General features: G+C 36.4%; 1 protein-coding gene across 1 annotated transcript in view; it reads right to left on the bottom strand.

Moving 5' to 3' along the window:
* LOC101974454 (antigen WC1.1) overlaps positions 1 to 6285 on the bottom strand; it is an 87002-nt gene extending 80717 nt beyond the window's left edge. The window contains 2 exon segments of the mRNA XM_078015878.1: positions 5066 to 5380; positions 6270 to 6285. Of these exon segments, the coding sequence (XP_077872004.1) occupies positions 5066 to 5380; positions 6270 to 6285 (331 nt within the window).
* Between the last annotated feature and the right edge of the window lie 10894 nt (positions 6286 to 17179).

The raw sequence follows: 17179 nt of genomic DNA, 5'->3' as shown, positions 1-17179 counted from the left end.
GTCTCCATGTCCATCACTCCACAATCCTACTATTCTTTTGAGGTAACAGAACTGTGTCACCTGAGTACATGGGATTGTCTCCATCAGATGTTTGCCCAGGCAGTGGTCCACAAAGGTCAAGGGTCTGCCTCAAAGAGCAAACTTGCCCTGTACCATTGGGCTTCCAAGTTACCTTTGAAAGGCAGAGGTGTCAGCATGACCTGTCCATCAAGGCAGGGGATGAGGTGAGTGGTCATTAGAGGCCCAGTATGGTTTAAAATGCCTTTCACTGGGAAAGGGTAAAAATGAGGTAAAGAGGTCTTCAAAAAAGACGCAATCTAAACTTTCTGTCCAGTTCTAATATAGGAAATATGTTATGAAGGCAATTTTGAGAGTCTCCTTCCATGTTTTCTTATTCAAAACATATACCCAAACTTTCCATGTTATAGTGGGTTTGGCTTTTGTTTTTGTTTTGTTTGTTCTGGATACGTATATTTCAAGGAAATAATGTTGTTATCTTTGTGAAGCTGCACAGTAGTGAGAACTAAATTTTCATGTAATTTAAAAATTTATGTGACCTGGATGAAAAAAGAAAGAAAAATCCCATCTGCAGAAGTGTATTGAATCATTATCAATGGAGTAAATTAAAAATTGCAGTCAGATATATCCTTGTCTGATCTTTAGCTATATAGACACATTGCTTCCTTTGGAATGTTTCAAATTTCTTAAAAAATGTGTCATCCATGGGATTGTTTCTTCCCCCATTCTGATCTCAGTGACATGACTTTGAGTCACATTTGTAAATCGTTCTTCTCCTTTTGTACAGCTATGGTGACCAGGATTCACTCAAATGTAAACAGATTTCCTCATCATACACCCAGGGTCTTAATGCTGCTCAGATAATTCATGTGTGCTCTTTGTCACCCTTTTGTCACCATCTTCCATATACTGTAAGCTTTCTCTATATTCTTCAAAAAAATTAGATTTGTCTCCTTGTTCCTATTGTTATCAAATTAACCTCCCAATGCACTTTTCTTGTACTCTTTGAATCCATTAGATATAAACTATATAATCTTTCCCCATATCTTGTCATTTTCCTTCTTTTTTTCCTTAAATTTATTTGAACTGCTACCTAAAAACACAAATAGTATACATTTCAATGGGTAAATAGATGTGCTGTTGTTATATATACATTGTGTTATCTTTGTCTCCAAACACTTTAATTCTTTTTGGTGAAAACTTCCCATATGCTTTCTTACAGCTCTTTGAAACATAGTTCATTATTGTTTTCTATAGTCACACTACTGTGCGATGGTGCACTAGAACTTCTTCTTGCTCCTATCTAAGCAAAACTTCTTATTCTTTACCATCTTACCCTTCCATTTCCATCCCCTACACTCTCCAGCCTATGGTAATCACAATCCCAGTCTCAGCTTCGATATGGCCAACTCTTTCAGATTTGATATATAGTAAGATAAGCACTTTTTTTTCTTTGCCTGAGTTATTTCACATAACCTAATGATCTTCAGTTCAATGCTTGCTTTAATAAGTCAAAGGATTTCATTCTTTTTTTTCTTAAAGTGAATTACATTGCATAAATTTACTTCATTTTATTTATCTATTTATCAGTTGATGGACACTCATATCAATTACATTTCTTAGATAATGTCAGTACTGCTGTCATAAGAATGGGAGTACAGATGTCTCTTTAATGTCCCAATTTTATTTTATTTCCTTTGGATATATGCTCAGCAGTGGATTGCTATATCACATGGTAATTTTTCTGGGGACTATCTGATATATGTGCTCATATTTCCTGTGTTTTTAAAGGATAGTTTTGCTATGTTCTGTATTTTTAAACATTTATTTATTTATTCTAATTTGTTATACATGACAGCAGAATGCATTTCAATTCATAGTATACATATAGGACACAATTTTTCCTGTCTCTGGTTGTTCACAAAGTAGAGTCACACAATTCATGTCTTCATATATGTACTTAGGGTAATGATGTGCCTCTCATTCTACCATCTTTCCTATCCACCTGTCCCTTTCCTTCCCCTCCCTCCACTTAAGTTCCTCCATTCCTCCCAAGTTCTCCCTAACCCCATCTACATTATAGATAAACATCCAAATATCAGAGAAAACATTCAGCCTTCAGTTTTTTGGGATTGTCTTACTTCACTTAGCATAATATTCTCCAACTACATTCATTTACTTGCAAATGACATGATTTTATTCTCTTTTAATGCTGAGTAATATTCCATTGTGTGTGTGTGTGTGTGTGTGTATATATATATATATATATATATATATATATATATCACAGTTATTTTATCCCTTCATCTATTGAAGGACATCAAGGTTGGTTCCACAATTTAGCTATTGTGAACGTGTTCTGTATTTTTGATTGGCAGATTTTTCTTTCACTCTATGAAAATCTCATGGTACTCACTTCTGGTCTATGTTTGCTGTTGAGAAGCCTGCCATCAGGTGAATTAGGCCACCCCTATGTGTTGTTTGTTTCTTTTCTCTTGATTTCTTTTTTTTTTCCTTTTCTTTTTTTATTAGTTGTTCAAAACATTACAAAGCTCTTGACATATCATATTTCATACATTTGATTTAAGTGGGTTATGAACTCCCATTTTTACCCCGTATACATATTGCAGAATCACATTGGTTACACATCCACGTTTTACATACTGCCATACTAGTGTCTGTTGTATTCTGCTGCCCTTCCTATGCAGTATGGAGTTTCCTTGGAAAGCTAGGAATGGAACCACCATTTGACCCATCTATTCCTCTTCTCGGACTATTCCCCAAAGACCTTAAAAGAGCGTACTATAGGGATACTGCCACATCGATGTTCATAGCAGCACAATTCACAATAGCTAGACTGTGGAACCAACCTAGATGCCCTTCAATAGATGAATGGATTAAAAAATGTGGCATTTATGCACAATGGAGTATTACTCAGCACTAAAAATGACAAAATCATGACATTTGCAGGGAAATGGATGGCATTAGAGCAGATTATGCTAAGTGAAGCTAGCCAATCCCTTAAAAACGAATGCCAAATGTCTTCTTTGATATAAGGAGGGCAACTAAAAACAGAACAGGGAGGAAGAGCATGAGAAGAAGATCACCATTAAGCAGGAAAGAGAGGTGGGAGGGAAAGGGAGAGAGAAGGGAAATTGCATGGAAATGAAAGGAAACCCTCATTGCCATACAAAATTACATATAAAAGGAAGTTGATTTCGTGATACTCTTTATCTTTCATCTTTGTGAGCTGTGTTATAACATGTAAAGATCCCAAGGCTCCAGGTCAAATCTGGGTGGCCCACTAAATTTTCACCTCCCAAGCAGAGACTTAATTCTGTACTTTCTCCATAGTGTGCTGTCTGGGCTTTGGCGAGGAATGAGGAGGGTGGTCCTGTGGCCACCAATGCTGCCATGCTTATTTCACAACCCTAGAAAACAGCCATCTGGGATAACACAGAACTGTGAATTCACCAAGACCTCAGTGCTATGAACTGCCTGCTGCTGAGCTAGTCTCAAAGACTAGGACTCCTGCAACCAACCACAGGCTCTACTTGAATATGTCCCACCAGCACTCAGGTCTTTCTCGCCCTATGGTCTCTGATCTACAGTTGAGACTTCTAATTCCCACTGAGTGCTGAGTATCACTACCTCATGGTGGGCCTGGCACTGAGCTCCAAGAAAAAGTCCTGTGCCAGCCCTGTGCCCTGCTCCTTAGCAAGTAGAGTCTCGCTTCCCTCTCTGCCAAGGCAGCTTGGAGACATGGTGGTGGAGACAGTCTTTTTCTGCTGACTAAACGCAGTTCTAGATTCTCAGTCTGAGGGCACTGGTTTAGAAATCAGTGTTGTCAGACTCTACAGGGCACCAGGTTTCATTCTGGCAGTTCTTGTCATGGGTTTTAAGTCTCAAGCCTAAGGTTGATTTCTTTTCCATTCCCCAGGAAGGATGCATGTGTCTTCATGCTGGGCTGCTTGAGGCTGGAAACTTCTAAACTTCCTCCCTCTTGAATATGTCATTTCTTTTTAATATACTAAAAGCAGGCATTCACCTGGTTAATTTTTCTCTTATCAAGCTAGTTTGGTGTGTGAACAGCAGTTACCTCAGTGTATTTGTGGGAGATCACTGAATAAATATACTGATCCTAAACTACATGTTCTCTTACCATAATAAATTATACATTAAGGACTGGGGATGTGGCTCAAATGGAGGCACACTCGCCTGGCATGCCTGGGTTTGATACTCAGCACCACATATAAACAAAGATGTTGTGTCCTACGAAAAACTGAAAAATAAATAAAATTTTTTCTCTCTCTCTCTCTCTTAAAATAAATAAATAAATAAATTATACATTTATATTTTATGGAATTCAACATTAGCCACAATTGGGTTCCATTAACCATCCCAAGTATGAGTTTATATAGATGCTGCTTTGAAAAGGAAATGTAGAAAGAATCTACTGTAGTATGATGGAAGGAAAGGCTGTGACTCAGGGCATTTAATTCACAGTTCTCTAGCTCTTCCTGCCAATGTGCTAAGAATTCTCGTGTTTAAATATGGAAAGAAGAATTGCAACTTTCCAGTAACTCAAAATTCTCCTGGTGGGGGGTGTTTAATCCCATCCCCGTGCCCATACAGCTACTGACCCAGTGCAAAATTATCTCTGGCTCTACATATATAAACATTCATTTCAACAGAGAAAAGCAAAGCCTCATTCTTGTGTGTTTTTTGAAAAGTGCTGCAAACAGAGAATGCCTGGTAATTTATGTATAATTCTAAAAATAGTAAATTAGAGAAAGAAAATTATGATGATTGATTTTAAGTGGAATCATCCTACAACAAACTTATCATGAAAGAGAACTGAGAAAAGAAAAAACAATATTTGAAGTTTACAAGAAGGGAAATAAATGAAGCCCTTCATCTGCAGGTATTTCAAACACTCAAGTTCTATGAAAGAACCTCTCTGTCCTCTATGCACTGTTCTTTTTCTACTCCCCCACTTCCTTAGACCTTTTCATTCTCCAATACAGTGAGAATTCACTGGCCATACCTGAGCAGATGACACCTGCATCCTCCTTGTGTGTGCAGTAGTTTTGTCCCCAGCCTAGAGAAGGGCACTTCCACACATGGGACTCCTCGCCTGTGCACTTCAGGCTATCCAGCCAGATGGGCCCTGATCCTTCCCCAAAGAGTGCCTCGTGCACAGCATTTAGGGCCACTCCACAGCCCATTTGTCTACACACCACATGGGCATCGTTCAGGTCCCAGCTGTAGTCACACACAGTGCCCCAGGAATGCTGGTAAAAAATCTCCACTCTGCCTGCACAGCGACTGCCTCCATTCATCAGGCGAAGCTGTGGAGTCTCTGAGAAGAAAGAATCATGTCAACGTTTGCATTTACAAAGAGAATGAGAAGGGTTCTACTCCCTCCCACAAACTAAGCTTTCAGAATTCAGAGTTTGCTGGGTAAGACATGGAGTTGTTACACTAGGGTAGCAGCTAAGTCTCAGTTGCTATCAAAACAAGTAGAAAACTTAATCGTGTAAAAAAAAAAGGAATTAAACTCATTGTTCACTCCCATGCAGGACAGTCAGCTGCTACCTATCCACAGAAACTCTGGCTGCCACTCCCCTGTGGGCCCCCAACTATCAACAAAGGGCTACCCCAGTTGTCTCCACTCATCAGCTACTGACATAGTTCCCTAGACAGCAACCTCCCTGCACCTGGGGACATCTCACAGCTCTGAAGACAGTCAAAATCTGCAGTACTAAACATCACACAGCTCATGTCTGAACACATTGCACAGCGCCATTGCCCGACTTCCTCCACCCCACACAAAACCCCAGTGCTGGAAGTGAGCCACCTCCAACTTGGGCCACCTTCCTTGCCCTATTTAGTGGGGGCAGCCACCAGATTGGAACTCCAGCTGGCCAGGTACCCAGTTCCCAACTTCCCACTCTCCCAGCAGCGGTAACCTGGCATAGCAACTGCCCAACACAAAACAGCTTTCAGTGGGACAGTATGCAATGAGACACAGGAGCCCCAGTGAGACAGGTCTCTTAATTAGAAACTGCTAAGGGAGAGGGAAACTAGGCAAAAGTTTATGGACTAATAGACCAGGAACTGGGAAACCTTCAGCCAAGATAGGGAGATAGAACTGGGCGCTCAAGTCATATGAGTGGTCCCAAAAAATGACCCGTAAGGTGCAGTCTCCCTGCAGAGACAGGCAGGTGTCACACCTCACTTCCACGTACCCAGCCCTCCCACCATGGTTACCTTCACCATCCTGAGGGTGGAGATACCAGAAAACCCCACCTATTGGATGAGAAGGGAAGCAAGAAAGATACTGATCTCCAAAACAATCAATAATCCTGGTTTCTTCCTTTGAGGCTTTTTTTTTCCCTTTCTTTCTTTCTCTTCTCTTTCTCTATCCTCCCACCCTCAAATCCCTAACATAGGTGAAACCAAGTACTTTACATGAATTAGGAATTTGAGGACTGGGACGTTTGAATAATATATTATATATTATAGGTGTGTTGTATATACCTTATTTTTCTCCTCCAATTTTTACTATTTTAACACCCTTTATTTTTCTGAATACATATGTGTGTTTGTTTTATGTACTCTACTCTCTTCCCATGTACTTGTCTACCCAAAATTACTTCCAGCCTATTCTCTTGCTACTAGCGTTCTTTATTAGATTTCTCTTTCATACTTCCTAAGATATATTAACTCTATATTCTCACATCCTGCCTCCTCAGCATATCATCCTATGCCTCACCTCCAGTTCATTGTCCAATGTCAGAAACTGTAGACACTTTTTCAAGTCTATTGATTATATTATAGATAATAATCAAATTCAACATTTCTGTAAATTGTGACCAGACTGTAAACATCTTAATAGCAATTAATTGGTTATAGGTGGTATATTGTTGATATTGGGATCTGTTAACAGTGTCCTTCCTTACAAATAAGAAGTATTGGAACCCTACAGGAGAACTCTAAGCCATAGGGTAAAAACAATAACACCTTAGGCCCACAATGCTAGAAGGGAAGAAACACAAGCAAGATAAAAAGACAAGGGAAGAAAGGACCCCAAACAAATCATGATACCACATTATTAGAATTCATGGCCAGAAGAAATTACAGAGAAGGAGTTCAGGATGTACATGATTAACATATTCTGTGAATTAAAGGATGATATAATACAGCAAATGCAGGCAGTAAAAGATCATTTTGACAAAGAGCTACATAAACAAATACAGGAAGCAAAAAATCACCTCAACAGGGAAATAGAGGCTCTAAAAACAAAACAACAACAACAAAAAAAAACAGAAATCCTTGAAATGAAAGAAACAATAAACTAAATTAAAAGTCCAATTAAAAGCATTACCAACATAGTAGACCACTTGCAAGGCAGGACATCAAACAATGAAGACAAAATATAGGGTTGGGGATGTGGCTCAAGTGGTCTGGCATGCATGCGGCCTGGGTTCGATCCTCAGCACCACATACAAACAATGATGTTGTGTCCACCTATAACTAAAAAATAAATATTAAAAATTCTCTCTCTCTCTCTCTCTTTCTCTCTCTCTCTCTCTCTCTCTCTCTCTCTCTCTCTATATATATATATATATATATATATATATATATATATATATAATCTTGAAAAGAATGTATACCACACAGTGAAAATGGTAAGAAATCATGAGCAGAACATTCGAGAAATATGGGGTAACATAGAAAGACCAAATTTAAGAGTTATTGGGATAGAGGAAGTCATAGAGTTCCAAACCAAGGGAATGAGCAATATATTCAATGAAATAACACCAGAAAATTTTCCAAACATTAAGAATTAATTGGAAAACCAAATTTGAGAAGCCTATAGAATGCCAAAAGTACAAAATCACAACAGATCCACACCAAGGCACATTATAATGAAAAGGCACAAAATACAGAATAAGAAGAGAATAGTAAAAGCTATGAGAGAAAGGAATCAGATTATATATAGAGGGAATCAATTAGAATAACGGCATATTTTTCAACACAGACCCTGAAATCTAGAAGATCCTGTAACAACATTTATCAAGCTCTGAAAGAAAATTAGTGCCAACCAAGAATCTTGTATCCAGCAAAATTAAGCTTTAGATTTGATGATTAAATAAAACTTTCCATAATAAACAAAAGTTAAAAGAATTTACAGCTAGAAAATTGGCACTACAAAACATCATTGGGAAAATATGAATGTGAAACAACAATGACAATCAGCAGAGGGAGGTATTACCTTAAAAGAAAAACTAATCAAAGAAGAAAACAAGTCAAGTTAAATAACAAAAATAAACAAATATGGCTAGAATACAAATCATGTCTCAATAAAACCCTGAATGTTAATGGCATTAACTTACCAATCAAAAGACATAGGCCAGTAGATTGGATTTTTTAAAAAGACCCAATAATATGCTCCCTCCAGGAAACTAATCTGATAGGAAAAGAAATACATAGACTGAAGGTGAAGGTTGGAAAAATCATGTCACTCACATGGACTGTGGAAGAAAGCAAGGGTTTCCATCCTCCCATCAAATAAAGTAGACTTCAAGCTGAAGTCAATCAAAAAGGATAAATAAAGACATTTCATACTGCTCAAGGGAACCATACACTGACAAGACATAAAAATTATAAATATATATGCCCCAAACAATAGAGCATCTATGGTCATCAAACAAATTCTTCTCAAGTTCAAGAGTCAAATTGACCACAACACAATCATCTTGGGTAATTTTAACACACCTCTCTCACCACTGGATATTCCAAATAAAAGATGAACAAACAAACTACAGATCTCAAAACTACAATCAAAAACTTTGAATTAACTGACATATATAAACTATTTCATCCTTCAGCAAGCACATACATTTTCTTTTCAGCAGCACATGAATCCTTCTCTAAAATAGAACATATAAAATGCCACAAAGCAACTCTTAGCAAATACAAAAAGTAGAGATACTACCCTGCATTTTATCAGATCACAATGGAATAAAATTAGAAATGACAAAATAAAAATAAAAATTACTCCAACACCTGGAGATTAAACAATATGCTACTGAACAATGGGTTACAGAAGACATTAAAGAGGAGATTAAAAAATTCTTAGAAGTAAATGAGAACATAGACACAACAAACATATCAAAATCTCTGGGACACTATGAAAACAGTACTAAGATGAAAGTTAATTCTATGGAGTTCATTCCTTAAAAGAAGAAAAAGTCAACAAATAAATGACCTAACATTACACCTCAAAGCCCTAGGAAAAGAAGAACAAATCAACACTAAAAGCAGTAGAAGACAGGAAATAATTAAAATCAGAGCTGAAATCAATGAAATGAAAACAAAAGAAACAATTGAAAAAAATTGATAAAACAAAAAGTCTGTTCTTTGAAAAAATAGATACACTACACTAACAAAGAGAAGAAGAGAGAAAACTCAAATTACTAGCATATGTGATGAAAAGAAAGTAATATAACAAAAACTACGAAATATAGAAGATAATTAGAAATAATTTTGAAAACTTGTACTTCAATAATATAGAAAATATTGAAGGCATTGACAAATTTCTTAAGTAATATGATTTTCCCAAATTGATATATTCGGATTTTTTAAAAAAAAATTTTAGTTGTAGTTGGACACAATATCTTTATTTTATTTTATTTTTTTATGTGGTGCTGAGGATTGAACCCAGTGCCCCACACATGTAAGGCAGACACTTAACCATTGAGTTACAGCCCCATCCCGGGTTTGCCAAAATTGAATCAAGATGATATACACAATTTAAACAGACCAACAGCAAGCAATAAAATAGAAGACACCATCAAAATCCTACCAACCAAGAAAAGCACAGGCCTGAGTTCTACAAGGCCTTTAAATAAAAACTAATAACAGCAGTCTTCAATTTATTTCAGTAAACAGAAAAAGAGGGAGCACTTCCATACTCATTCTATGAGGCCAGTATCACCCTGATCCCCAAACCAAGCAAACAGACATCAAAGAAAGAAAACTTTAGGCTAATATCTCTAATAAACATAATATAAAAATTCTCAATAAAGTTCTGGCAAAACAAATACAAAAACATATAAAAAAAGATAGTGCACCATGATCAAGTAGGATTCATCCCAGGGATGCAAGTTTGGTTCAATATATAAAAAATAATGTGTAATTCATCACATCAATAGACTTAAAGAATCATATGATCATCTCAATAAATGCAGAAGAAGTATTTGACAAAATACAGCACCCTTCATGTTCCAAACACCAGAAAAATTAGGATAACAGGAACATATCACAACATCATAAAGGCAATCTAAACTAAACCCTAAGCCAATATCATTGTAAATAAAGAAAAATTAAAAGAATTCCCTCTAAAAAATGGAACAACACAGGGATGCCCTCTTTCACCACTTCTATTAAACATAGTTCTTGAAACACTGGCCCAAGCAATTAGACAGACAAAAGAAATTAAAGAGATATAGACAGGAAAAGAAGAACTCAAATTAGCACTATCTGCTGTTGAAATGATTCTATAACTAGAAAAACAAAAAAATTTTACCAGAAAACTTCTAGAACTAGTAAATGAATTTAGCAAAATAGCAGAATATAAAATCAAACCCATATATCAAAAGCATTTCTGTATAGCAGTGACAAATCCTCTGAAAGGGAAATGAGGAAAACTGCTCCCTTTATATGGGACAAGTGCACAGAGTACTGCATACATGACATATGTTAGGAGCATGTGAGTGGCAAAGCACTCCCCTGTGCTAGGAGTGTGAGTGGCAAACCGCTTACCCCCTAGGCACAGCCCTGAGTGTAAGGCCATATGTTGCAGTCCCTGTGATTGCTCCACAGCCCGCTCCTCAATCTGTTGTTGTAAGGACAGTTGGTCAGAAATTGTATCAGTGGCTGTCTGTTTGCTTAGCTACTGGCTAAATATATATACATGGTAACTGCTCAATAAAGTCAGACCTACTTTCTGCTTGGTCTCCAGAGGTCTTGAATAATGACTCTGCAGCCACACTCTCCTCTACTCTGTTCCATGGACTTCCTCACTGGAAGAGAGAGAGCCCATGCACATTTACAATAGTCTCAAAAAAGTAAAACAAAATACTTGGGAATCAACTTAATGAAAAAGATGAAATATCTAACAATGAAAATTACAGAACATTAAAGAAAAAAATCAAAGAAGACCCTAAAAGATGGAAAGATCTACCTTGCTCTTGGATAGGCAGAATTAATATTACCAAAATGACCATATTACCAAAAGAACTATACCAATTTAATGCAACTCCGATGAAAATCCCAATGGCATTCCTCATATAAATAGAAAAAGCAGTCATAAAATTCATCTGGAAAAATAAGAGACCCAGAAGAGCTAAAGCAATCCTTAGCAGCAAGAGTGAAGCAGGTAGCATCACTATACCAGAACTTAAACTATATTACAGAGCTATAGTAACAAAAACAGCATAGTGTTGGCACCAAAATACACTGGTAGACTAATTGTACAGAATAGAGGTCACAGAGACTAACCCACCTAACTACAGTTATCTTATATTAGACAAAGGCACCATAAACATACATTGAAGAAAAGATATTCTCTTTAACAAATGGTGCTGGGAAAACTGAAATTCATATGCAAAAAAATGAAATTAAATTCCTATCTCTTACCATGCACAAACTCAACTCAAATTGGATCAAGGACCTAGGAATTAAACCAGATACCCTGAGTCTAATAGAAGAAAATGTAGGCCCTAATCTCCAACGTGTCAGATTAGGCCCCAATTTCCTTAATATGACTCCTATAGCATATGAATTAAAATCAAGAATCAATAAATGTAATTGAGTCAAACTTAAAAGTTTCTTCTCAGCAAAAGAAACAATCTGTGAGGTTAATAGAGAGCCTACATCTTGGGAGCAAATTTTTACTTCCACACATCAGATAGAGTACTAATCACTAGGGAATATAAAAAATTCAAAAAGCTAAACACCAAAAAAAATAATAATAACCCAATCAATAAATTGACCAAGGACCTGAACAGACACTTCTCAGAAGAAAATACACAATTAATCAACAAATATATGAAAAAAATGTTTATCATCTGTAGCAGTTAGAGAAATGCAAATCAAACCTACTCTAAGATTTCATCCTACTCCAGGCAGAATGGCAGCTATGAATACAAACAACAAACGTGTGGAGAACAAGGTACACTCATACACTGCTAGTGGGACTGCAAATTGGTGCAACCAATATGGAAAGCAGTATGGAGATTCCTTGGAAACCTGGGAATGGAACCACCATTTGACCCAGCTGTCCCTCTCCTGGGTCCATACCCAAAGGACTTAAAAGCAGCATACTATATGGACACAGCCACATCAATGTTTATAGCAGCACAATTCACAATAGCTAAACTGTGTAACCAACCTAGATGCCCTTCAGTAGATGAATAAATTTAAAAAATGTAGTATATATACACAATGGGATATTACTCAGCAATAAAAGAGAATTACATCATGACATTTGCAGGTAAATGGATGGAGTAAGAGAAGATAATGCTAAGTGAAGTTAGCCAATCCTAAAAAACCAAATGCAGAATGTTTACTTTGATATAAGGAAGCTGATTCATAGTGGGATAGGGAGGGGGGAAATGAGAGGAATAGAAGAACTCTAGATAGGGCAGAGGGGTGGGAGGGAAAGGGAGGGGGCATTGGGTAATTAATTATGGTTGAATGTGACGATCATTATTATCCAAAGTACATGTATGAGGACACAAATTGGTGTGAATAACTATGTATACAACCAGAGATATAAAAAATTTAGCTCTATATATGTAATAAGAATTGTAATGCATTTCACTGTTATATATAAATTTACAAAATTTTTAAAAAATTAAAAAAAGAAAAATGATGTTCCAGAAAGATTACTTTTTTCTCTAATTTTTACTACCACCATCAACCTATTGTGAAACATTTTTATATATTGAGTCTAGGTTCTTTTTTGTCCTGTTATAAGTTTTTTCTCCTCCAATTTAACTGCATCCTTTTTTAAAAGAGATAATTTTAAAATATTAACATCTGCATGTAATATATCTGCTGTTATCTTAGTTGATCCAACTTCCCATTTATTTCTCTTAAAATTTTCTAGTTACATCTTAATTCCATCCAAAGAAGGTACACTCTGAAGATATAGGTGTACTCTCTACAATGCAATTTACTGTAGAGTTAGAAAGTCAAGTGTTAAGTGGAGAAGATAATTTGTTTTTATTAATCATTTTGAGATTTCAATTTTAAAATGTGGCATATATACACAATGAAATATTACTCAGCAATAAAAGAGAATAAAGTCATGGCATTTGCATGTAAATGAATGGAATTGGAGAATACAATGCTAAGTGAAATTAGCCATTACCAAAAAAACAAATTCCACATGTTTTCTCTGATATAAGGAGGCTTATTCATAGTGGGGTAGAGTTGGGGTGCATGGGAGGAATAGACAAACTCTAGATAAGGCAGTGAGGTGGGAAGGAAGAAAGGGGGAACAGGTTTAGATATGATGGTGAAATGTGATGGACATCATTATCCAAAGAACATGTATGAAGACATGAATTGATGTGAATATACTTTGTGTACAACCAGAGATATGAAAAAATTGTGCTCTATATATGTAATATGAATTGTAATGCATTCTGCTGTCATATATTTTAAAAATTAATAATTAAAAAACAAAGAGAATGAGATGTGTTCTACTGTCTCCCAAAAACTAAGCTTTCAGAATGCAGAGTTTTTTGGGTAAGACATGGAGTTTTTACTCCAGGGTAGCACTAAGTCTCAGTTCCTATGAAAAAAAAAATGGAAAATTAAGAGTACATAAACAAAAGGAATTAAACTCATTGTAATCTAGTAAGTAGTCTCAAGTAGAAGTCAGGTAGGTTCTATCATAATTAAACTTGTTATTGATAGAGTTGTTCATAAGGTGTGATAAAATATGTCTAGAAATGTCAGGATTCCTACCTTGAGTAATTGAAAGTATCTTTTTGTGAATGATCCCTAAGATCCAATGTCATGTGCCAGCATATGAATTGGTTTCTTAAAAAGCATGCATGCTCAAGTGTCAATGATTTGAGATTTGGGAAGCTGAGACCATAGGGGATGGAGTAAGGAACAGGGACGAGATCATCAGAAGTCTCAGGTGACCACTATGAATCCAGGAAAGTACGTAATTATATAGATATTAAGATGGAAAATGAATGGATTACAAGGCAGTTCATGGTTTACCTCAAAATATTTCACTGATAATTCTACATTTTAGAGTTTAGATCTAAATGTTTTATTTCAAATCTGGAGTTGGAGAGTACAATGCTAAGTAAAGTTAGCCATTCCAAAAAAAACAAACAAACAAACAAAAAAATCCCACATGTTTTCTATGATATAAGGAGGCTTATTCATAGTGGGGTAGAGTTGGGGTGCATGGGGAACACTTTAGATAGACTGTGCAACCTACCAAAAAGATGATGTCAATTGTTGACATTGCTCAGATGCCACTAGGAATCATAGAATGTTACTTTTTCTTTAAGTAAATCAAATAATAGCTTGGATTTCCTGTCAGGAGTTGTTATTATTCAAAAATAGAAGTTCTTAATGGGGAAAGCAAGTTGCAGAATAGAATTACCTTTGTTGTGAATCTGAGAATGAAAAGAATCTGGGAACACAGTGGAAACTGTATTGTAAGAAGAGAAAGAGAGGACTCAGAACTAATTAAATAAATGATGAGAATTCTTACTAACTCAAAGAAGTATGAAGGCAGCCCAGAAAAAAGTACATCTTAATTTACAAGATCAACTTCAGCTGCCTGGTGAGGGAGGCAACCTGTTAGCATAAAGTGAGCTGGAGAGTGCAGACAACCCAGATGGTGTCAGAGCAGCAGTCTTAGCTATGGGAGAAACATATGATTCTTAAAGCTTCAGATCAACTCTGGGGACTTGTTCTAAGAGGGACTCCTCCTGCACAACAACAGAGCTTTAGAGAATTCATGACAATGCTTAGCAAGCTCTCAGAGCACTTGCTATAACCAGAAGCTATCTTGAGAGGGGGCCTATTGTAGGAAATATATATATATATATATAAATTCAGGGTCCCTGGGTCACCTTGCTACAGTGATGGGGTAGAAAACATTTCACTCTACTGTCTCAGATAGGGAGAGTGCCTGTTGCAAACAAACTGAGAGGATTGAGTGGCAGGGAAGGCCCTGGAAGCCTCATTAGGAAGTGGTCCTTCTCTCTGTGAAGAATAGTGATTCCATTCACATGTGCTTGCACATAGGGAGAGAGCTCAGAGAACACATCTAACAGTTCACCACATTCCCACATCCTCTCTCCAGGGTGGAGCTCAATGATTTGATTGCTTAACCACTTTTCACAGGCATTCCAAGGATCCGCTATGACTAGGACACTTCCATGGGCAATGACTAGAGGCCTCTGGAACAAGTGTGTGCCTAATAGTGGGATCCACAAAGCACTTAAAAAAGGGCTTGTAGTGTCTTTGACTTCTGTTTTGCAATGCTTCCCAGGTTTCCTAAAAAAATCCCTATAGTGTGATGGCCAGCCCCATCAACCTTCTCTTACCCTCCATGGCAGAAAATGAGGATCACAGTGCAGCCTTCATATCACACCAAATCCCAGAACATTTGGTGGGAAGAGAGAAGAAATACAATTGGTTTCTTTTGTAGGCTAATAACCCCACATACCTGGTGCATTCAAATGTTAGATCACCTGCAATGAGGTGTCCCCAGTGTAAATATTTTACCTGAAAACAATTTTGACACATTTTAAATTATTTATATCAGTATATTTTCTTAATTTATTTATTTTTAAAATTCTTAAAAGAAATTTTCTCTTTTTTCTTTCTCATTTTTCCATTTTCTTGCATATATATTTTTTAGTTTCCAATCTTCCTCCCTACTTATTTCTTCTTGAGTTATTCTTTCTTTTATTAACATTTGATTTTCTTGTTAATTTATTTTTCCTCTTATTTATGGTTACTGTTGTTTTAGTTGTTGTAAAGTATAATTGATTATTACTGTATTTATGTAGCTTATTTATTTTATGTTGTTGTTGCTGCTGTTTGTTTTCTTCTTTCTGAGTCATGATGGTGACCATATATGATTACATATGAAAAGCACACTTTAAATCTGTTAGAAAAGACAAGGAAGGTATCTACATAGTGGTAAGTTGAACAAACCATCTAAAAGATATAATGATTATAAATGCATATGGAACAGAACAATTTTATAAAACAAATATAGGATTTAAAGGGAAAATAAACTTGAATGCAATGCTAATGATGTCTTAATATTTCATTAATAAATTGGTTATCGAGACAAGATATCAACAAGCAAACACAGGATTAGAGTACATTATACATCAAGTGAACATACCTACAGAGTGTTCCACCCAGCAGCTGCAGAATATACATCATCTGCATTTGCAGTGCAGCTCTCAGCTTTAGAGATCTATTCTTCACAAATCAATGAGACCTAATCCTCCTGTAGTCTGATTAGGTCATGAAAAGTGTAAAATTCATTCACTGAGCATTCTTAGAGCTTTGGCTGAGTATCAGAGTTGTGGAAAGAGACCTAAGCAGCAGCATCAGTGAAAACTGAACATTCTTTTCTCATCTTTAAGCAAATCCTCAAGTACTTATGGATCATTTCTGATGTTCCAGTATTATGTTAAGAAATTCCTTTTATCCAGAAGTCATGGAACAGATGCTTTGAATAATATATGACTTTGAAATCTCATTCTGGGGCTGGGCTATAGCTCAGTGGTCAAGCGTTTGCCTGGCATGTGTTTGAAGCACTGGGTTCAATCCTCAGCACCACATAAAAATAAATAAAGATACTGTGTGTTCATCTACAACTAAATAAATTTTTTTTTAAAAAAAAGAAATCTCATTCTGCTATCAACTGTACTCAGTGATCCTCATCTGTAGTTCTCAGGGATCAATAGATTTTTGCAAATGATGAAGTATAAACAGTGCACAGTCAGGGTGTGGTTCAGATGCATGTGTGCACTATTCTACAAACCAAGATCACCTGATTTTAAAAGATGGGTATTACTATGGCCTA

This window comes from Ictidomys tridecemlineatus, chromosome 6, assembly GCF_052094955.1.
Source record: "Ictidomys tridecemlineatus isolate mIctTri1 chromosome 6, mIctTri1.hap1, whole genome shotgun sequence".
NCBI classification, from domain to species: domain Eukaryota; kingdom Metazoa; phylum Chordata; class Mammalia; order Rodentia; family Sciuridae; genus Ictidomys; species Ictidomys tridecemlineatus.
Note: the sequence above shows the minus strand (reverse complement) of the source record. Positions and strands in the feature narration are given on the sequence as shown.